The sequence below is a fragment of the Lampris incognitus genome, chromosome 5 (genome assembly GCF_029633865.1).
Source record: "Lampris incognitus isolate fLamInc1 chromosome 5, fLamInc1.hap2, whole genome shotgun sequence".
Classification (NCBI taxonomy): Eukaryota; Metazoa; Chordata; class Actinopteri; order Lampriformes; family Lampridae; genus Lampris; species Lampris incognitus.
This window is the reverse complement of record NC_079215.1, coordinates 13,276,517-13,299,210: the sequence shown is the minus strand read 5'-3', so window position 1 is coordinate 13,299,210 and position 22,694 is coordinate 13,276,517. Positions and strand designations below refer to the sequence as shown.

Genomic DNA, 22,694 nt, shown 5'->3' with positions numbered 1-22,694 from the left:
TAGGGTAAGGGTTAGTGTAAGGTTAGGCATGTACCTCTGATGGTTAAGGTTAGGGTTAAGCGCTAGGGAATGAATGTAAGTCTATGTAATGTCTTCGAAAGTGACCTAAGTAGATGTGTGCGTGTGTGTGTGTGTGTGTGCGAGAGAGAGAGAAAGTGAACACATCCATGTGTGTGTGTGCCTGGGTTTGGCCTTCCATCTGGTTCCCAGCTCAGGCCCAGTAAATTATTCAGCAGGTCATTAGCCACACTTACCGTGAGCAGGACGCCCCGGTCGATTAATCAGCCGCCAGCGACCCCGTTCAGCCACACGCTGCAGCCAAGGGCAGCGAGTCGCACCAAGTCTGAATTATTCAAAGGCTTTAACATAGACGGCGCTAGAGCAGTAAACACAGTTATTCCGCTAACCTCTGCCACTTCAGGGGAACGCGGTGTCAGAAAGAGGGCGGACACGTTTTACTGTCCATTTTGGAGTGTGTTTGTGTGTTTTTTGGAGTGTGTTTAAACAGTCTCTCCATTTTAATGAGTGTTAACCTCATGGCTTATTCATGTGAAGGGAAGACGGGGTGGGGTAACTGGGGCTGCCCGTACCCTCGTGGAGCTTTGATCAACCATTTCACCGTCATTTCATGCAACCCCGTGCATGTGAATGTGCTGAGATTTTTTTTCATTTACTACGGGTGCACAGATGGAGGGACACACACACACACACACACACACACACACACACACACACACACACACACACACACACACACTTTTCTAGTCAACCCCCTAACAATCCCACACTTCCTAGAGACGTGATAGGATGATGATGACCAGGGTGGGTGGGGCATCACCTTGGTGACAGTGATTTATGAGGGGGAAGACTGGGACCTCGGGGCCTGAGAGAACGGGCGACATCCACCATGTTTCTGAGAGTACGCAACAAAAACCAAGAGTATATAAAAAGAGTGTGTGTGTTTGCGTGTCTGTGTGTGAACGTGAGTGTGTGTCTGTAAGTGTGCATGTGTATTTTACATGTCCACTTGAAGGCTAGATGTTTACCATGGGTATATATTGATACTGTGGTACCGCAACAGTGTCACATTACAGTATTGAGATGCCTCCTCTCTGGCGCTCCCTGAGGTTTCTTTTCTAGGGGTTTGTTCCTTATCTGATGCGAGGGTCTAAGGACAGGATGTTGTGTTGCTGTGAAGCCCACCGAGGTAAATTTGTGATACTGGGCAATACAAATAAAACTTGACTTGACTACTGAAGGCCGCCAGTTTGTCAATGGGCCTGGATCGGGTTTGTCACTGAACACAGACCGTGTGATTGCCCATTCATCTGATTTGTTTGGGCAACCTTCTGCCAACATCCCTCCCGGTTACCCTCGAGAGGCAACTCAAAAGACGGGCATGTCGCCTTCCTTCGAAACACTATTTTTGACGGCGTGCGATTCCGCGATGTGTTGGCTATGTCTGACAATGCATCATTCCCACCTTTCTGAGGATAACAGCCACGAAACATCACCGCCCGACCTAATTCATCTGTATATGAAGGCTCACACGCATGTGAGGCCCGTTGCTGGGAATGCAAACAACTACACCGTGTATATCCCAGCGTCTCACACTCGCGTATTCTGCTGAACTATGCAGTTTAAATCACCGGCTTGTACAATGACACTGTTTAGCTCTGGTTAATGTCAGCAAATATTTGCAGACTCGCTGTCATAACAGGGGGCACGGCTGGGAAATGGATGGGAGATATCCAGCGGGTCTCCGCTGGTAAATAAATCACTAAGGATACTTCACCTTCCTGACCCATCCCGGTTTTTATCTTGGGGGGATCCCTGCTTTTTCCATACATTGGTCTCATAAATCCAGCCCCCCCCACCCCCTTCCCCCCCACCCCCATCGGTCCAGCAGAGAGTTGCCATGTTTTGGCAGGAGGTGACAGTGTAGAATCTGGCTTGTATTGGTGTCCCCTGAGAGACATACGCTTTATGGGGACATGCTTAACAACATCAGACAGAGAAGTATTGAGTTATTTGAACGAGCTAATAAATACTCGGGACAACTTAACTAAAATATTCTTTCCCTGCTGTGGTTTAGATGGCTACGACGGGGCAGTGTAGAGTTAGTATAGTGTAGCAGAGTTGTCGGAGTGGGTTGGGATCGAGAGCGCGGAAGAACTAAAAGATTGTGGAAAACTGACAATTGGAGACAGCCAGGGAACATCGTCCAGAAGTTCGGCGCTGGAGCCATCAAGATAACCGACTCCGCAGCTCAGTGCCAGGGGAGTGTGTGCGGATCCCCGTGAGAGATAAGGGTACGTATATGTATGAGGGTGCTTGTGCGCATATGTATGCAAGCGCATGTGTGTACGTGCTGACTTGCAGACTGCAGCTGCGGGGCCTTCATCTCGTTAAAACGTGGAGGGGTTAAAGCGGGGTATATGTGGCCGGGCCATAGGGCCGTGCGTAAGAGGGGCTCCCATCTGCATGGAGCAAGCTGTTAGTCTATGTTCTCCAGCTCCCCAAATCTCCTCTCCTCTCTTCTCCTCCTACTGTGTGAGCTCAGCGGACAGGAGCCAGTCTAATCCCCCTGATATGAGGAGCGCACTGAGTCCTGACAAAGCATTCCTCAGATAAAGACACACGATCACAGAGATGCCTCAAAATTCCCACAGTTGGGGGTAGGTGGACTGTGTGTGTATGTGGAGAGAGAGAGAGAGAGAGAGAGAGAGAGAGTTCTGGGCATGTTAGGGAGAGCTGAAGAGAAGCTTTCTTCAAGACATGAGAACCCTGGCTTGACATCTCCCCCGTGGAGGCATCTTTTGCTTCTCTCTCTCTCTCTCTTTCACTTTCCCACTGGGTCTCTACCGGCCTCCCTCTCTCCTTTCCCATTTTCAAACGTCTGCCACAGAGACGACGATCCAAATGTAAACCAGACCAGGGTTCGTCCTCTATCACTTAAGCCTGTCTGTGGCCACAGTACCCTGCCCTGCTTCACTCACTATCACCTGACCGTTCACCCCCATACCTCCTCGGGGAATGCAATTTATTCATCTCCTAGTAACAGAGAGAGGGTGATGCCCTAGTGAGGGCTAGACATGGAGAGAGAGGAGGAGGAGAGATGAAAAAGAGAGCCATTAAATATCTGTGTTATGGTGAAAAGAAACAGCTTCCTGTCTGCCTCGTCTCTCCCCCCCCCTTTATCCCCCGCTTTGTTCCACCGGCAGACATGCCTCCACTGTTTTGATGTGTTTTCTTCAAGACAGGTACTTTGTAGAGCTGTTTGTTTGGGTTGAGGACTTGCATCGACAGCAAAAAAAAGGAAAAAGGGCTGGGGAGCCAGAAGAAAGCGGGTAAAGGGGGGGAGAGGATACCCCAGTTCAAACGACTTCTTGTCGGGGAGCAGATGAGAAGCCGTGCCTCGGCCTCCTCCGAGGTTGCCGAGTCGAGACGTCATCAAAGTCGGAGTTTTAAAAAGGTTCTCCGCTGCTTCGCCACTGCTAGGCATAGGGAAAAATAGCAAATAAGTGAACCGAGAACGCCTGAGATTTGCAAGTGGATAAGACTGTGAAACTGGATGAGATTTTATGGAGCTGATAACGTTGTCAAATCTGACAATGTGTCAACTGGACAGGAAGCTATCAGACTACAGTTTTCCCCCCTCCACAAATATCCAAGGCACAGCACAGGAAATTAAATTTTCCATAAGTAGTATGCCTATGAGAGTACATATGTGTGTCAATATACTGCCTCAACACAACCCCTTAGTTCCTCATCACAGCCCCCTTACCTGTCAAAGGAGTGGAACTGCAGTGCCGAGTCCCGAGCAGAGTCGCCCGTGCTCCCTAGAAACGCCGGTGGCAGCAGACTAGGATCCACCATGATGTCATCGGTGGGCGTGCTCACCAAGCTGCGGAGAATGTCCTTCACATTCTTGCCCTTGGCGTCGCCTGGCACACTGGGCCTGACCTCGGAGGACAGTGTGGACAAGGCCTCCGAGATGGCATCCGGACCGTGAGCAGGCACAGAGGATAACTCTGCCTCACTGGTTGCTGCTGGGGTGTGGTCATCGCCGATGCCGGAGTCGCAACGACGAAGAGAGACGTCATTCTCCAAGTCCGGTCCACCAGATACAGCACCGCTATCTAAATATAAGTAAATACTGATAAATCAAAAACTGACCATGGATTAACAACAACAAAAACAACAGTATGACTCCACCGTGCTACAGTTGATCTGTCTTCAGTTCGCTGAACTACCTGTGCTCCTGGCAGACTGAGAGTGCTGAGGACGCTGAGGGCGCCTGCTGTCGTTATGGGGCTCCAGGATGTCGCGGTACTTAGACACCATTAGGACAGAGATGAAGTAGACCACGGCCAAAGCCAGGAACTGAGCCTGCTTACTGTCCTCCTGAAACAAACACAACATACACTACAACTACCATCTCTAGTTGGGTTGCCTTCAACAAGGGCTTAAAAATACGGGCGATTTCATGATGATGGAGGGATTTAGCACATGTTCTGTGAGACAACTAACAATATCTCTGAAGACGACAGCTCTTAGACGGTTGATGTCCATGTCCTGCAGCAGGCGATCCAGGTCTCTCACCGGAGATATTCCACCCGTCACAGCGTCGACAGGACTCTACAACATGCACACAAACACAAAATAAGGGAGCCACGTCTTCTAATCCACAGCTGGGTTTAAAAGATGAGCGCAAACAGTAAACACAATGCCACGCGGTCATGTGATGGCATGTTTGTTAATCCATGTGAGCCTCAGGGAGATAGGGTAAAGTTTCAGGACTCAAAAAAAAGCCATCCCCTTTAGGGACCGGGTCCTTAAAATAATGGCTTTCTACAGAGCCGCTGCATTATGAATGAGCTTTTACACATCGGTTTCAGGGAAGAAAAACGGGACTTTACTGGAAGTCACCGTATCAAATCAAAAGGCCAATGACAAGAGACCTTGTCTGGTGTAACAAATAGCAGCCACGACGGTAATACAATAAGAAGTGAGAAAATGCAATAACGGTGGCTTGTTGTTGGCCAGGGACACACAGGATCGAGCTTTCATTTGGTTTAACGGCACAGAAACACAAAAATGATGATGTCTGTAGCTTTTTTTTTTTTTTTTTAGGTGAAAGAACTGAGTCCAATGAGAGCCAATATACAAGCCATTAGAAAAAGAGGATAATTACTACGGGATTTCAGCACTCTTTTGAAGAAAAGAAACACATAGCATATATAGAACATAAATTATTCACCAAAGGGAAAGAGGGAAGGGAACATTCAAAATAACATCACAGAAACGAGTCCAGAAGAGAGATGAGATGATCGAGGGGAGAGGAGTGTTGGGTTAACTTGCCTGCGCGGGCATGGATTTGGCTGCTCCCACTAGAGTGCTTGGCATCACCGTGTAACTGCGGGCCGAGCTCTCCGCGCCAGACTTGAAATGGGTGTGCTGCTGACACTCCAGACAGTTCCTCACTGCCATGGCACACACTGCAAAGGGAATCGAGAAAAGTGGGATTATGTGAAATCGTACAAGCGCACTCATTTCCAACAAAGTGCCCCTAACTGAGGGATGGCAAAAAAACCTGGAGTTGGTCCCCGGGAGCTGCAGGACGGCTGCCCACTGCAACCAGTGTGTGTGTTGGGATGGGTTAAATGCAGAGGGGGAATTTCCCCATGGGGATTAAAAAAATACATCTTATCTTATCTTATCTCATCTTATCTTATCTTAAGAAACAAAATACAGGGCGTCTAGGTAGCGTGGCGGCCTATTCCGTGGCCTACCAACACAGGGATCGCCAGATCGAATCCCTGTGTTACCTCCGGCTTGGTTGGGCGCCCCTACAGACACAATTGGCTGTGTCTGTGGGTGGGTGTCCTGGTTGCTGCACTAGCACCCCCTCTGGTCGGTCGGGGCACCTGTTCGGGGGGAATAGCATGATCCTGGCGAAACTCCTCACTGTCAGGAGAAAAGAAGCGGCTGGCGACTCCACATGTATCGGAGAAGGCACTTGTTAGTCTGCAGCCCTCCCCGGATCAGCAGAGGGGGTGGAGCAGTGACCGGGATGGCTCAGAAGAGTGGGGTAATTGGCCAAGTACAATTGGGAAGAAAAAAAGGGGAAAATCCAAAAAGACCACACAAAAAAAAGAACAAAATACAGCAGAGAAACAGCATGATCAAGGATAAAGAGGGGGAAAAAAGTGTGACAGTGCCTTGAAAAAGAAAAAAAGGGGGGGTGGCACAGTATCTCCACCGCAAAGCAAAATCCGGGTCAAAATCTGGGCTCTGAGGTAAAGTCAGCCACAAGAAAAGCAGCTGAGAGAGACAAAAAAAAAAAAGGAGAAAAAATGGGGGCAGAGCAAGGTCGGTGCTCTGGCCAACCCTGGCAGCATCGTTCACTCTCGCCTGCTCCACCTCTCCTCCCAAGGTCACAGCGGTGCTCCTGTATCACACCCCACGTGTGGAGCTCGCGTAACAAATGACACTTCCAGGGGTGCACACGCGCCGAGCAGGGAACAAACCGCTGCGCTCGCGGGCGGAAAATATCTGTGGTCTGATAACTTTGGGTTGGTTGGCCAAAACTGGCACACTTAGTTAGCATTTCTAATCTGCGTGGGCTTCTCACATCCTGTCCCGTTTCACACCTGACAACTGACAAATGTTAACCGTGAGCCCTTTAGATTACCAGGGGTGGAATTATTCAGTCTGAATGCGGGCTTGCTTTTTCCATTAAGGCTGTTCATTCATACAACCATTTATAAAATGAACAGGCGGGGGGGGGGGGGGGTAGAGAGGCTAAAACCTTGTTACAGTCACCCGAAATCAGATTAGGCGACTGCAATGGGGAGAGTAAACCTCATCAAATATTCATTTCATAACGGCTGCTTGCTAAAAGCAGACTTCAAAATATGGAAGTAGTGCTCTGCAAAACAGCCACAAAGCCAGCTAGGATGGTGTCTACAATATTTGCTTGACGAGGTGACACAAGACACCCTGCAGATTGTTGTATCGCTGTATTGTAGACGACCATTTTGTTTACGTCCTTGAGCATCCAGAACACGGTGTTTCTTGAACGCCTGAATATGTTCTATTACCACAAGAAACAAAATACAGGGCAAAATAGAATTAAATCAAGTATTGTATGACTTCCTAGTGAGAGCGAGACAGAGAGGAGAGAGAGAGAATGAGTGTGTGTGTGTGCGTGCACACACGCCTGTGCATGTATGCATGGGACCAGTGTTGATATGCGTTTGTTGGGAATGTGCACGGTATATAATAAATAATGTAAGTATTTCAAGATCTTTTATTCAGATGAAGCAGGGTTTGCCTATTGAAGCTGTCAAAGCAAACTTTAATAGCCGGGAACAGGAGGCAGGGAAGGGCCCGAGGCTAAGCGGCGGTACGGTGGAGCCAAGGCCATTAAGGAGAATGCACTCCATTATGATAGCGGCCATTTTAGAATGTTGCCACGCGGCGGGGTTTTAATGAAAAGATAAGAGACTGGCTCAGCTGAGCAGAGAGACGCAGATGGGGGAAATGTGAGCAGCGGTGGGAGAACAGGAGGGACAAGGTTGGAAAGAAGTGTTAAAATAGAAGAAGGGGGGTTGGGGCTGGGGGTAAAATCGAAAAGGCTATAAGGAGCTGTGACTGGTGCTCATATCAGCGCCTATGGCTGTCTGATACAAGAGGGATCGATGAACAAGGAACGCAAGGGGGCTGGGTAAAAGGAGAAGATAAGAGAGGGAAATGGGAGGGAGGGGGAGAGAGAGAGAGATGATCAAAAAGACACTTGGAATTATGTATAACTTGGAAAAATGGATAGAAAAGAAAAAGTTTGAAGACGGTAACAAAAAAAAGCAAAAAAAAAAAAGCAAAACAAAATCAGAAAGGGTAGACAGATAATGGCATAAGCATCGTCACCCAAAAATGAAAAAGGCGGCATCAGGGTGTGAGGTGTCAGGGTAGCATAGTGATCTATTCTGTTGTCTACCAACACGGGGCTCTCTCGTTCGAATCCCCGTGTTACCTCCGGCTTGGTCGGGCGTCTGTACAGACACAATTGGCTGTGTCTACGGGAGGGAAGCCGGATATGGGTATGTGTCCCGGTCGCTGCACTAGCGCATCCTCTGGTTGATTGGGCTACCTGTTTGGGTGGGGGGGGGGACTGAGGGGAATAGCCTGATCCTCCCACGCGCTACGTCCCCCTGGTGAAACTCCACACTGTCAGGTGAAAAAAAGCGGCTGGCGACTCTGCATGTAGCGGAGGGGGCATGTGGTAGTCTGTAGCCCTCCCCGGATCGGCAGAGGGGGTGGAGCAGCGACTGGGACAGCTCGGAAAATAGGGTAATTGGTCAAGGACATTTGGGGAGAAAAGGGGGGGGGGGTCAAAAAAAGAAAATGGCATACAGACAGGGATGGACTAATGCAGAGGGTTAGGACATTTACCGAGACGAAGGCACTGTCGAAGGATGCCTCCTGAGGACATGTTCTTCTCGGCCTCGATCTCCGTGAAGTTGAGGGAACTGGCGAAGATGAGAACGTCCACAAGGTTTATGAGACGCTGCAAGAAGGTAACTGAAGCCTCCACTGCCAGGCCTTGCGAGGGCTCAATGTTCTCTAGCTCATGCTAGTTGCAGAGAGAGAGAGAGAGAGAGAGAGAGAGAGAGAGAGAGAGGCAATTGACTGGTAGATAATGACCAATGCTTATTGACCATTTACTTAATTGGATTAATTACTCAAAAAAAATGATGAAGATTCAGGGGGAATAACCATCGTAGTTCTTTTGCATGGGCGACCGTAATAAGAGGGATCGGGATGCATCTAAACTCTTAACTTTATAGAAACTTGACATTTTAAAGTTTAAGATTTGATTACACTCCAGTACTGGCTAGATGTAACTGAATTATCATGGAATTGAACCTTCAACCTCATCTCATTAGACGGGCTAGTCGAACAAAATGGGAGCGAGTATTGACAGAAGCAAAGAATCATGTTACGTGAGAGGTACAGCCACTGGGGTTAGACGACCAAGAAAAACCAAACTAACCATGTTAGAATGCAGCTAACTGTAGGCTAATGTGATTGGGAAAGGTCAACGTGGATGGATAACCCCCCCCCCCCCCGCCCCCCCATGAACGAAGCTGTCCGAGAGTAAAGTTACACACACACACACACACACACATGCAGATACTGTATACACAGAATGATATAAATACAAATACAACACGCAAACATACGCATGGGGGACCTACAGAAGAGGAGGTGGCGGCGGACAGCAAAGGCAAGATGCCTCCACAAGCCATGATGAGGTTATCAACCACCTGCGAGATGAGGTGTATGGTGTTGTGGACAAACACGACGTTTTCGCTGCTGTTCACAAAGTCCAACACCGTCTTCGTGGAGTGACTGAAAGAGAAAAAGAGGTGGGGGGGAGACATGTGGGCTTTTATTTGGAAAGCACACAAACAAAACTCTTCGGAGTCATCGCCGAGTCATCGTCACCCTACCTCCTCCACATCTGGACGTCTGTCTCAATGGAGAAGAGCAAATCGGTGAGGAGGCGCTGGTGCATGTGGGACCAGCGAAACTCCGGGATTCGAAACATGGTCGAGCGTGCTGCTGAAGCGTTGCTCTCTCTGGACTGGCTTGAAGCCCCTGGCGCCACTGGGTGGGCTTGGCCAGGATCCTTCGAAGACATACCACAAAAAGAAATAGGTTATTAATTGGTGTAACAGAGTGAAGTGTCAAGAGAAACCAGTTACACATAAAAGGAAAGAGAAACCACTGAATCCATAATTAGATCCCATCTTTACTTTTATTCAAAATGTTAAAATACTGTTACTGATTTAAGATACCACCCACAGAATAAAACACAAAATGTTAAGAAGCAGGAAAAGTTGTCAAATACCGTTGCGGCAGTCTCCTTCAATTCAAGTCTCTCAGTGTCTAAGGCCACATTGGACACGTCCAGCCTTGCAATCTTGATCTCTTTGGTCTTGGTTACAGGGTCTGCACTCCTCTGTGAATCAGAACTGAAGGGCACTGCACCGGTGTCTTGGGCCTTGGCCTGGGTTTCTTCTGTCGGGGTGCTGGTGGTCTCTGCAGTCTGACAAGGTGAGGAAGAGTTTGATGGTGCGGTTTCCTCCTGTGCTGTAGAGGGCAGTGTGGAGTTTGAGGGCTGCTGGTCTGCAGTAGGGGCGTCAGATACGGTGGAGGGCTGCTCCTCTTTGTAAACATTATCTTTGGTGGGTTGTGTCACATCATGTTGTGCTTCTTCAGCAGAGGCCATTTTCAAACTCTCACTCTCAACAACAGAGAGGTCGCTCTTTTCACCTTCCTCATTTTCTTGAGGTTCTTCCCTTGCGTCAGCTTCTTGCTCCCGTCCCTCCTCCTCATCTTTTTTCTCCTCCGTCTTTAAGTCCTCTCCTTTCTTCTCATCATTCTTGCCTTCCTCCTCTTCATTTGTATCCTCCTCCTCCTTCCCATCCTCACCAGCAGCAGCAGGAGCAGAAATATAAGAGGACTCCACTTGGCTATCCTCGGTGTCACTAGGAAGGTGGTCGCTAACAGATGACACGTCGACAAGGTCCTCGTTGAAGACGGAGGCTCCGCCCACCCCGCTGTTCTCCAGGCAGCCTGAGGACTCTGGGGACATTTGGACATCCTTACCTTCTGTTTTTGACACTGCCTCCGGTTCCAAGTTCCCGTCATTCAATGAGTCCTCCATCATGGACGTTGACAATTCCCCTTGGTTGCTGTCCCTCTGATGAGACGTTTCATCATCTGCTGGTGGCGTTTCCTGGGAGTCTGTCTCAGACATTTTTCCAGCCTCACAAACTGGCTGTGTAAGGTTTGTGCCATCTGTTTCAGTTACGGCGCTAACTGCACCTTGCCCATCACTTACAGTCTTAAATTCCTGCTGGTTGTCCAACGTGCTGGCTCCGTCAACAGATGGTTTTTGTGCCACAGTAGTGCTGGTCCCTTCTGCTTCACCTGAACCGACTTCAGGGGACTCCTGAGCTGAATTCTGCGCTTCCTCTTCCGCCCTGGCCAGGATGTTGGACACAGTGATGGCTGTATGTCCCCTTTCGCCAGTGCCCTCTGGTGGGCCGGGGGTGAAGTTAGATGTAGGCACTGAGGCCGGGGCCTTCTGATCCTGGCACCCCTCATCCACATTGAGTTCGATGACAGTGGAAGGAGCGGTCTCCTCTCTATGTTCTCCATCGGTCCGTTCCAGGCTGTCGGACTGCTGGCTGGCACCAGAAATAGTGCGGATAGAGCCCCCAGAGCCTATCGACTCATGCCGCTGGTACTGACGGAACATGTGGGAGAGCCTCTCTTTATGCTGCTCAAAGGTTACCTGAAGACATGCACAAACACACAAAAAACAGTGTTACAATTTTAGTAAAGTGTATTAGTGTGTTTACATTAAAGTTAATTTTATTTTAGTTAAATTTAGGTAATAATTTGATTATTGTAACTGCCATGTAAACACCTTAATCAAATTATATTTTTTCTAGTCCGCGGTGGTGTAGCGGTCTAAGCATCGGCTTTGTGTCGATGCAGTTGCCCACTGGGGACTGGGGTTCGCGCCCCGGTCTTGTCAGATCCGACTATGGCCGGACTCGATGAAACAGCAATCATTGGCAACGCTGTCTTCGGGAGGGGGGCGGAGTCGGCTTGTGTTTGTCACGTGAATGCGTCTCTGTGTGTGTCGGAAAAAACAGTGGTTCGGCCTGGAGTCGCCTTGTCACGAAAGTGGGGAGGCAGTCTCCTTCGAGACTGCCGGCCGGAGAGATGCAGTTGGCGAACGCATGCAATACGAGGGTGGGTGTTTGAATTAAAATAGGGATCGATTGGCCACTAAATTGGGAGAAAAAAAAGGGAAAAATCAGAAATAAATTTATTTAAATTTTTTTTAATATTTTTTCTGCCCCCCCCCCCTTTTCTCCCCAAATTGTATCCGGCCAAATACCCTACTCTTCCGAGCTGTTCCGGTCGCTGCTCCACCCCCTCTGCTAATCCGGGGAGGGCTGCAGACTACTACACTACCACATGCCTCCTCCGATACATGTGGCGTCGCCAGCTGCTTCTTTTCACCTGACAGTGAGGAGTTTCACCAGGGGGACATAGCATGTGGGAGGATCACGCTATTCCCCCCAGTTCCCCCTCCCCCCTGAACAGGCGCCCTGACTGACCAGAGGAGGTGCTAGTGCAGCAACCAAGACACATACCCACATCCGGCTTCCCACCCGCAGACACAGCCAATTGTGTCTGTAGGGACGCCCGACCAAGCTGGAGGTAACATGGGGATTTGAACCGGCAATCCCCGTGTTGGTAGGCAAATGGACAAGGCTCTGCGTTTTTGGTTTTTACCGATTTTCACTGAAAAATACCCGGATTTTTTTAAAAGGAGCAGATTGGTTTAAACTGATTTTCAACCGGGTTTTATGTTTCCACTAATTATTTTCACCGAAAAATACCCGATTTCCCCCCAGATTTTTGTATTCTTTATTGTTTCAACCGATTTTCACCCAGTTATATATATATATATATATATATATATATATATATATATATATATATATATATATATGATAAATTCCCAGATTTTTTTTTAAAATAAAAACCAAAAACGTTGAGCCTTGGCAATGGAACAGATACCCGGACACCCCCCCTAATTCCTCACATTTATCAGATTATTGACATGTAAAAGTAGTCACTGAGTTACACCATGATCACACAACAATTCACTGATACGGTCCGAGTTAAGACAAGTTGCTGGAACAATCCCTTTAGCCATGGGACGAGAATGGCAGGGCTTTTATTTAGAAACACTTGAAAGATTTTAGCCACCTGATATTTAGACAAATTAAAATGCACCTTCCAATTCTAACCCCGGGACCATACGTTCATAAGACTCGCCTTGTTTCAAAACACCGCCTCATTATGTGCAGCCGCTCATGGCCTATTAGCCTCCATCAGTCTTTTAACCATCTGATATGGGAAGACTCAGACTGCTTGTCTATAACTGCGATGGTCTGCGGTGGCATTCGAGGAAGAGCCCTTCCATGTAAGCGGTCATAGATTAGTAGTAGATACTGTTGGTGTGTGTCTGCTAGCTGTGCAGAGTGCGTGTCCAGCATCGGCAATCCTCCCACGCCTAATTTAAGACCCCAAATTAATCACTGGGCTTGGAGGACAGAAAGTCAAAGACAGGTTGGGGGGGGGGGTGAAATTAGACCCACTTTGCTTGCTGCTTTTTCCACCCGAGGCGATTGAGAGCGAGAGAGCGATAGAGAGAGAGAGAGAGAGAGAGAGAGAGAGAGAGAGAGAGAGGGGAGCGAGAAACAGTAAAACCATACACAGAAGAGAAAGAGGTGAAACTGGAGCATAAAACCAAAGAGCGCGTAAAGAAACAAAGCCGGACAGCGAGAGAAGAAGAGAGGAAAGGGAGAAAAAGAAGCTGATTATTTGTAATTAATTAGACGTTATTGTTCTAAATTAGCCTGCTACACGGGTGCTCATTAATCTTCTGTAGGGGGAAGCAGTGATCGGTAATCCATAGCTGTTTTCTCAGAGTGCAGGGCCTGTTCCGGGTGCACTGACAGCATCCCTCTCTCCCTCTCTCTCTCCCTCTCCCCCTCTCTCTCTAAAGTGTGCTTTCTGCCAGATATCACCACACAAGTCCCTCTACCCCATTAGTTTCCGCCTAATTTGACATTTAGCATTTTTAGCAATTAAAAGGCGGCATTCGGAGAGCCCGCCTGTGGAAATGGCGGTGGGGCGCAGTGCAGCCCATAACGTCATAGAACCAGGATGCAGCCCCCCGTACATTAGGATGATGTATGCTGGCCTTAAATGGGACTCTGCAACGGATCCAGTTACCATTAGACGGAGGCAGTGTGCGTCTCTGTGGTTTTTAAAAGAGCGGTTAGCGTTGCTCCAGTATATAGAAAGTGCCTTGGGTGGCCCAGACATCAGTGCTGATCTAATCTAATTTCGCTCTACTCCGTGGCTCAGTCTGGACTTGCTGGGCTATGGAAAAATGTTATGGCAATGTACAGAAACATCGGTGGGCTTTTAGAACGTGACAGGTAACATGGTATTAACCGGACACGGCACGGCCAGACATCACAAGATATCTGAAGCGCCTCGGAAAGGGACACTATTTTTCAACGAAAAAGAAACCATAATAGCGCCAAATGGCAAATCCCAACCAAAGGACGACATTAGTGTAGATATATAACGCGTAAAAATCCCCCCAAAAAGGAAGAAAATATAATGCAAAGGCCATGTAAAAACAGATTTTTTTTTTTTAAATTTCCCCATTTTCACCCCAATTGTATCTGGCCAATTAACCCACTCTTTTTGAGCCGTCCCGGTCGCTGCTCCACCCCCCCTCTCTGCCGATCGGGGGGGGCGCCACGACCAACCAGAGGAGGCACTAGTGCAGCGACCAGGACAAATACCCAAATCCGACTTCCCACCAACAGACATGGCCAATTGTATCTGTAGAGATGCCAGACCAAGCCGGAGGTAACACGGGGATTCGAACCGCCGACCCCCGTGTTGGTAGGCAACGGAATAGACCGCTACGCTACCCGGGTGCCCATAAAAACAGCTTTGTTCCGAGGAGAGCGACAAATCTGGTTAAGCGGCGGTTTCGCCAACCCTGCATGTGCACTATAAAGCTGAACTGAGATCAGCCCGAGCTCTAGACTACAAGCTGGCGTGGTCGGGGTCAGAGCGGCTGAGTGCTGGTCCAGAGAGAGAGAGACCCCCGCAGTAGGAGCACGGGAGTCGCCGTTTAGATCGATAGATAGAAAAGCAACCGCAAAACAAAGGGGAAACGGGGAGGGCAGCACGGCTCTAATCGGATTAGCTAAATGCGATTCCTCCGCCGAAATCAATGTTGTCTTGCTGCCACGGCAGTCCCGGCCGGCCGCGCAGCTCGCCTCTCGTCCATGGCCCCTCCGTTCCCCCTCCTCGCGTCACCTTTTGTTCTCCCGCCACTGTCTTTCTTTTTCCGCCCCTCCGACCCAGCAGTGGGCATGTGGTCCCGACCGGCTCCGTGTGCACACTGCAACAAATGAAATCTTAACAAGTGAAAATAACTTGTATTTGGTACAATAAGTCCAACATTGAGTAGAATTATCTTGAATTATCTTATTCCACTGGCAGATAATTTTGTTTATTTCAAGTTTTTTTTTTCTTCCTGATTTTGGTCAATTTAATCTTGTTTTAAGAAAACAAGATTAACATTTATTTAAAACAGGATTAAATTGACCAAAAATCAAGAAAAAAACTTGAAATAAGCAAAATTATCTGCCAGCGGAATAAGATAATTAAAGATAATTCTACTCAATATTGGACTTATTGTACCAAATACAAGATATTTTCACTTGATAAGATTTCATTTTTTGCACTGCAGAAACAATCACAATTACAGCATCTCATTTAGAAAGACTGCGTGAAGATATAACATACTGAATAAGAGTTCACAGCTGACCAGTGCTTCTCAAAATGGCCTGGCTCGAATAAGAAGTATATTTAATTTTACAATGATTAACCAAATACTTATTCCTCTCCGTGTGGGGAGATGCCGATGCGAATGGCTTTCCTGAGAGCAGGAAGGACTGGACTCGGGTATTACCTGGCACTGGTCAATGCTCCTTCATGTTCTCAATTTCCCCTCCTTTTGTTCGCTTGTCAATGCATCTGCAGTATCTTAAACAGTATCTAAAATGCTGGGCGGAGAACACCAGCTCGAATCTCCTGCGTGTACTCTAACGTCTCAATAACTCGAGGAGGCCGCAGGCCTACGATGTTAATTCCTGCAGCAGGTTTTTGTGAGTTTCAGCTGCGATTCAGCTTGTGCCTGCTAATGTGCTATACTCCTTTACTGATGTTAGCCAGAGCCGAAAAGGTATCTACAAGACTTGGAGAAGTTAGCAGCTTTTATACATTTGTTCATGTGTTGCACTTCCGCCATGATATGTTGGCTCACTCCTATGCTGATTCATCCCCCCCCCCCCTTCTCCCCAATTACCGGTTTGCTGCTCCACCCCCTCTGCCGATCCGGGGAGGGCTGCAGACTGCCACATGCCTCCTCTGATACATATGGAGTCGCCAGCCGCTTCTTCTCACCTGACAGTGAGGAGTTTCGCCAGGGGGACGTAGTACGTGGGAGGATCACGCTATTACGCCCAGTCCCCCCCCCCCCGAACAGGTGCCCCGACCGACCAGAGGAGACACTAGTGCAGTGACCAGGACACATACCCACATCGCAGACATGGCCAATTGTGTCTGCAAGGATGCCCGACCAAGCCAGCGGTAACACGGGGATTCGAACCGGCGATTCCCATGTTGGTAGGCAACGGAATAGGCCGCCACGCTGCCCAGATGCCAGCGCTGATTCCATTTACAGAAATATGGCCGGCAGGTAGGATGCAGTCAGCCGACGGTGGGAGCCTCAAGGACGGAGGGCCCTTCACGCACCAGCTCCTCCGTTTCTGAACTCTCTTCGGTTCGCACTCGTTTGTGTGCTCAGCTCAGGCGAGGAGCACCTCGGGAGGTGGTGTGGGACTTGGGTGGGAGGGTGACTGTGTTGGTGTGCCCGGCTGCAAGAACATCTGCCTGTTCTGAGAGACAGACACGCTCAGCTACTAATGACAGACACGCAGGCAGAAAATACTGTGATGGGTGCGTGCACAAACCCAGACAGATTCTCCCTCAGCTCATCATCTAACTTCCCTAAGTGCGCAGGCTGGAGTCCATTACTTAATGCTAGCGAAGCTAAAATTTATAAAAAGATACGCTGCTAAGAACCATCTGAGCAAATGGCATCAATAGCCGCGTCAGCAGTGTCTTAAATTGGAATGAGAGAAGTTAAGCAACGCCAGAAAGTTGAATCAGTTCATCTGGACACAGAGTTTAGTGGAAGAAACGTTTGAGCCCGGATCAAGACAAGTTAAGGAACCAATCACAAGGGGGGGGGGGGGGGGGGAGAAAAAAATCCAAGCTCCTTCTGCCTCCCATTTGGAGTATCTTTAAACATCCGTCCTTTCACCTACAAAGAAATACAATTCAAAAAAAAAAAAAGAAGAAAATGGAAAAGGAGAAGACGGGCAAGCAAAAGCAGGTCTTACTGACCACAACGCAAATCCTGCAGCTATTTCCAGCGCTGATCCAAAACAGCGCCGGCCTCAGCTAACCCCAAATGTTTACCCTCTTCAACGCTACTCTGTCACTACGAGCAAAGAAACCTACACAATAAAAGGAAAGTGTGAGGAATTAGTCTGTTTGTATGGCTCTTGCCGGAAGCTCCCGGGACAGACAGTTGCATCCGAGAAGTCAATTCGATACGGACATGTAGACAAGAGAAACGATACCTGACAAATTAATCTAATGTTGTTTCTACATTGTCGTATAGAGCTGGCAAGGTTTCAAGTCGGGGGGGAAAACAGACAGATCTGTAGACATATGACATAAAAATGTAATAGTGGGTAAATAAAAGAATAAAAAAAAGGAAAGGCGGATGCAAGACAAGGATCTTTCTGTAGGTTGGTCTCCCACTGAGCTGCTGCAGGTTTATCTATAAAGTAAACGCTACAGCAGACGTCCCTTACTGTTTCAGTCAATATACATGTGTGTACGGATCTATAGGAGCAATACTGCAAACAAACATCTCCCTCTCTGAATGCATATATATAGATATATATAGATATAGATATATACACACACACCAGTATATATACACACATATACATACACATACTACATCAGCATATATATACATACATCCACACATCCGTATGTGTATGTGTATATATACACACATACACACACACACACATACATACATGCATACATACGTGTATGTGTGTGTATATATATATATACATATACATACACGTATGTGTGTATCTGACAGTAACATTCAAGTATGTTCATATACGTATATATCTATATATATATCCCCCCCCCCGAAACCGTCAATGGTGTTGTGAGTGCTCAACTAATGAGGAGCGGAATTTCAACACGGATACAGGAAAACAGATTTTAATACATTGCAGTACAGGCCTGTTTCGTGTGTCTCGCACTGTTGAAACACATTAGCAGCTGATGAGTGCGAGACGCACAAAACAGGCCTGTACTGCAATGTATTAAAACCTTTTTTTCTGTATCCATGTTTATATATATATATATACACACACACACACACACACACACACACACATACATACACACACACACATATATATATACATATATATACCAGGGCCCAGGTCTGACAGTAACATTCAAGTATGTTCAAACTCTGTTGAAGTCCATCTTTTGTTGGACTTAACAGTATTAAATCATCTGCATACAGTGGGAATTTGATCTCCCAGTTGTGAAGTGTAAGACCAGGTGCTGTGGACTGTTCCAACACGGTGGCCAATTCATTAATTGGGGATAATTAATTAATAGGCACATTACATTTCCATTCTGTATATACTCATCCATAGGTTGCCAGTGGACGGGTCATATTCACGAGACCTTGCTTTCTCCGATTGTTCAAGTGCGGTTTGGACACACATCCGATGCTCTCGTGGAAAAGGGCTTCCCGGAGCCCGGGAGAACATCTTCTTACAAACACACACACACACACACACACACACACACACACACACACACACACACACACACACACACACACACACACACACACACACACACACACACACACACACACGCAGCTCCACATGCAGACGCCCCCGTTGGTACGCACACCCGCTCAGTTCAGCGTGCAAACGTGCACGCAGAGATACGCACACACATGCAGGCACACTCACCGACGTACGTGCACACACACACACACACACACACAAGCCTGCACCGGTGGGAGGAGAGAGCAGCAGTGACAAACAGCTTCGGTGCTACAAAGGTGGCAGGAAATCTATCAAACGGGACAATAAAATTGCAATTGAGTTTCTTTAGCTTTTTTATGGCCGATGCATGTATCTTGATGGCAAGCACCCTCTGCACCTATCCAATTCACAGGCAGGAGCACCACCACGTGCATGCACGCCCGTGCACGTGTGCCGTTGTGTGTGTGTGTGTGTCTGTATGTGTGTGTATGCATGCAAGGTTGGATTCTGTACCAGTATGCATGTATTCAAATGTGGCACGTGTGTCAGGTTCTGTTTTTAGATTAGTTCTCGGGCATTATAAATAATGGGCGAGGAGAAAAGGCATTCATCTTCTGCAATTATCGAGAAAAAGCAATTACGGCCCGTCTCGAACCATGAGCAATGAACAGCTCCTGCACAGCACCAAACTTAACAGCGTGCCAGGTAGGATAGGGTTGCAACACAGCGGCGTAACAATCTAAAACCCGCTAAAACAATAAGCTGCGGGTGGAAACGAATCCCACGCGGACGTGTTGTTATGCCTAAATAATAGGTGACAACCTGGTGTATTTTTAGGCGGTAACCTGATGGAAAACTGGACAAGATGTTTAGTTTAAAGAGACGTGAGGGTTTACTTTTTTTTTTTTTGATCCAAGAGCTCCAATATCTCAATAATTAATATACTGCAGGCACTCTATTATTTATTTTTACTACCGCCGAGTATAAAAAAACTACTCCGAACTGCGATTCTACATCACTTTTTTAATTTCATTTTTAAATGAAATAAAACACAATATAAATATCACATAAAGATTTGATGAAATCATGAAAATGTTAGGATTATGGAAATGGTGACAATTTATGTTTATATGGACCCTACAATACAATGACCGTTTTGCTATTGTGTTACTTTATATGTTTCTTTGTGTCAAGAGAGTTGTTTCTTCGACACACTCCCCACTTTAAATTCATTTTCCTTTGAAATGGAGGCCAATTCCACAGCGTTGAGACTACACGGAGACGAGCTGGGGGTCTTAGAAACCAGAATACAACCACAACAACACAGCAAGCACACAAAACCAGTGCTGCCTTCCAACTGACGGGGTCCCCCCCCCTCCCAGGCAGTCTATCTGCGCCCCCTACTGGAAGCTGAGACCAACAGCGACTCCGACTCAACCCGCTCATATCACAGATCCTTTTTTTCCCCCCCAACTCAACCTCCCCATCTACCGGGCTTAAATCCCCCCCAGACCACAATCTGACACCAGCCTCAATTACTTCACTGCTCTGGAACCGGGTACCGTAATGCGATATCAACACCGCATTTCTAGAGCAGTTGAAGTGAATTTGATTTTTGGAAATAAGAAGTGCCAGAAGTTTATTTTTATCTGCACAATATGAAAGAAAGAGACTCTGTGCGTAAATAAAAAACGGACAGAACAGCCGGTAGGCTCATTCCAGACTGCTTTTAGCCTAACTAGCTTTAACATCATAATCACAGCAAGGTTTCCATAAGCTGTGTCTGATGGGCATGGAGAGACAGGGCTCGATTGCTGAGCTGGCCTACGCCGCAAGTTACTAAGGGCAGATAAGAGTGCCAAGGGGCTCTAATTTCTCATTTGGTGAACAGTATTGTGTTAGCATCAGACCCAACCCCTGACAGCTGATGAGCAAAGCACGACTGCTCTGACTGAATTAAATCTTGCTGTCAGAGCATTGCCGCTCGACCCCGGGGGGGGGGGACCGAATCCAGCGGTGATAGTTGTGGGGGGGTGGTGGGGGTGCTTTTTGTGCGGGCTGACAACGCTGCAAAAAAAAAAAGACATACAATAGTGTACGTGTGTGTATGAGTGTGTACTTGTGTTTGATAAAGAAAGACTAAGCGTGGAGAAACGGAGCACGGGGATATGATGGAACAAGTGGAACGGACAAGAAGAGAGCGGCGGACTCACAGAGAAAGACAAACAAAGCTGTGCGTCCGACGGTTTATAACGAGTGCTCTGACCTTGGAGTGCGTGATGGACAGCGTGTCCACCCAGACGCGCCAGCCGCCCCACTCGTACTTAACGGCGTGGTAGAGCAGGATGCGGAAAATGGCATAGACCATCTCTGTGATCTTCTGCTCCTCGCTGGTCCTTGGGTTGATGAAGCACAGAGACAGCATCCACTCCTGCCACACTGAGCACTGCAGCAGGCTCCTGACCAACGCACGCACACACGCACACACACACACACACACACACACACACACAGACACACACACACACACACACACACACACACACACACACACACACACACACACACACACACACACACACACACACACACAGTGATGAGAGAATGGCCTTCGTAGCGCTACAGAATTTCATGTATACCCTCGCCGTTTATGCTGCCTTCGAGACCTTTGGCATGTAAACGTATTGTTTTGGGTGTGTAACTGTGCTGGCTCTGTCCCATCGAGCCATCGACTCCTCCTCACCTGCGGTTTTCACGGCTGTTATTGAACAGTTTGATCATGTCCGACAGAAACACTCTGCGCACCTCCATGCTCTCGGGGGACTGGGGGGTGTTCTTAAGGAGGGCGGCCATCACTTTCAGGATCTCTGCAAATACCAAAACACACACACACGCGTGTTTAAGCGGGGTGATAATTAGTTTACGGCCCATTTCAGGATCAAATAGAAATATATTATTGGGTGTGGTAGAAGATGGACGACTGATCCATCACTCGATACACAACATTATACTGCTTTTTGAAAACAACCAAAATGTCGGCTTTCGAAGCCCTGCGTCAAAATAACAACTGCTGTCTGGGCAGGGAAGGGGAGAGACCGCAAATCAACAACCAAATTGGTCTCAACATGTGCAAATCATGGTGTCACAAACCATCTCCATTCGCCGACTGAGGACACCTGAAAATCTGCGGCTACAGTAGGAAAAACAGAATGCAGGGAAAGAAAAAAACAAAACAAAAGAGCCCGAGTCATTGATTTTTATCATAATGTAATGGCTTTGGTATAGTTTCAAATCAGAGGGTCCCGAGTCACGGGGCCCGTCTGGAAGGCTTGGCTTTGGTTAACCCGAAGAGACTGACTGTTTAGATGAATTATCTAGACAATGTCAGTGTCCATTTGCTTTGAGTGGAGAGACGGCGGGGCTTGGATTTCACTTGTCTCTCCAGTCTTTGGCACTAACCGATACCCCCCCACACACACACACACTCCCCTCCACCTCCCCTCCCCTCCCCTCTCAGCAGACGGTTGTGTTGTTTCTACGCCTTAGTCACTCAAATTATGAGTCGCTGAACCCTTACCGCCAGAAAATTACCCCAGCATGTACTGGGAACGAGGACGGAGGGATGGCATATTCCTTTCTTTTTTCCATTTGCTCTTGGTTCCCTTCCCTCGAGTTAATTTGAGGGAAGCGGTACTTCCTCGGTTTGTTTGATTGGCTCTGACGTTACTAAAGACTGCAATCAGGAGGCCATTTTGGGGGTTTCGTCGCAGATTAAATCAAGAGAAAGCACGGTAAAGGAGAAACAGACCGCGGCTCTGTGCTCCGTGGCGTGTGCACCCATGTAAAAACCCCCATACGAAGTTTCTTGTGATATATGCAACCTGTCCAGTACGGTTGGAAAGGAGCGTTCTAAACACAATAAAGGCTTAAGATAATCAACGTGTGACTGCAGCACTACCTTGTCAGATTAAGGCCGGCTGAAGTAAACCTTGGTTGTAATTACACAAAGATCTTGGATTTCAAGATGATTAAAGTTTCACATGTGTG

At 47.8% G+C, this 22,694-nt stretch overlaps 1 protein-coding gene across 1 annotated transcript in view; it reads right to left on the bottom strand.

The window, feature by feature from the left end:
• Window positions 1-22,694, bottom strand: part of lrba (LPS responsive beige-like anchor protein) — a 242,055-nt gene that overhangs the window by 136,769 nt on the left and 82,592 nt on the right. Inside the window, exons 20-29 of the mRNA XM_056279765.1 lie at window positions 21,391-21,514; window positions 20,914-21,106; window positions 9,920-11,371; window positions 9,519-9,697; window positions 9,264-9,417; window positions 8,458-8,638; window positions 5,365-5,501; window positions 4,534-4,641; window positions 4,257-4,407; window positions 3,788-4,142 (exon numbers count right to left, since the gene is read on the bottom strand). Coding sequence (XP_056135740.1) covers window positions 3,788-4,142; window positions 4,257-4,407; window positions 4,534-4,641; window positions 5,365-5,501; window positions 8,458-8,638; window positions 9,264-9,417; window positions 9,519-9,697; window positions 9,920-11,371; window positions 20,914-21,106; window positions 21,391-21,514 — 3,034 coding nt within the window. The remainder of the gene's footprint in view (window positions 1-3,787; window positions 4,143-4,256; window positions 4,408-4,533; window positions 4,642-5,364; window positions 5,502-8,457; window positions 8,639-9,263; window positions 9,418-9,518; window positions 9,698-9,919; window positions 11,372-20,913; window positions 21,107-21,390; window positions 21,515-22,694) is intronic.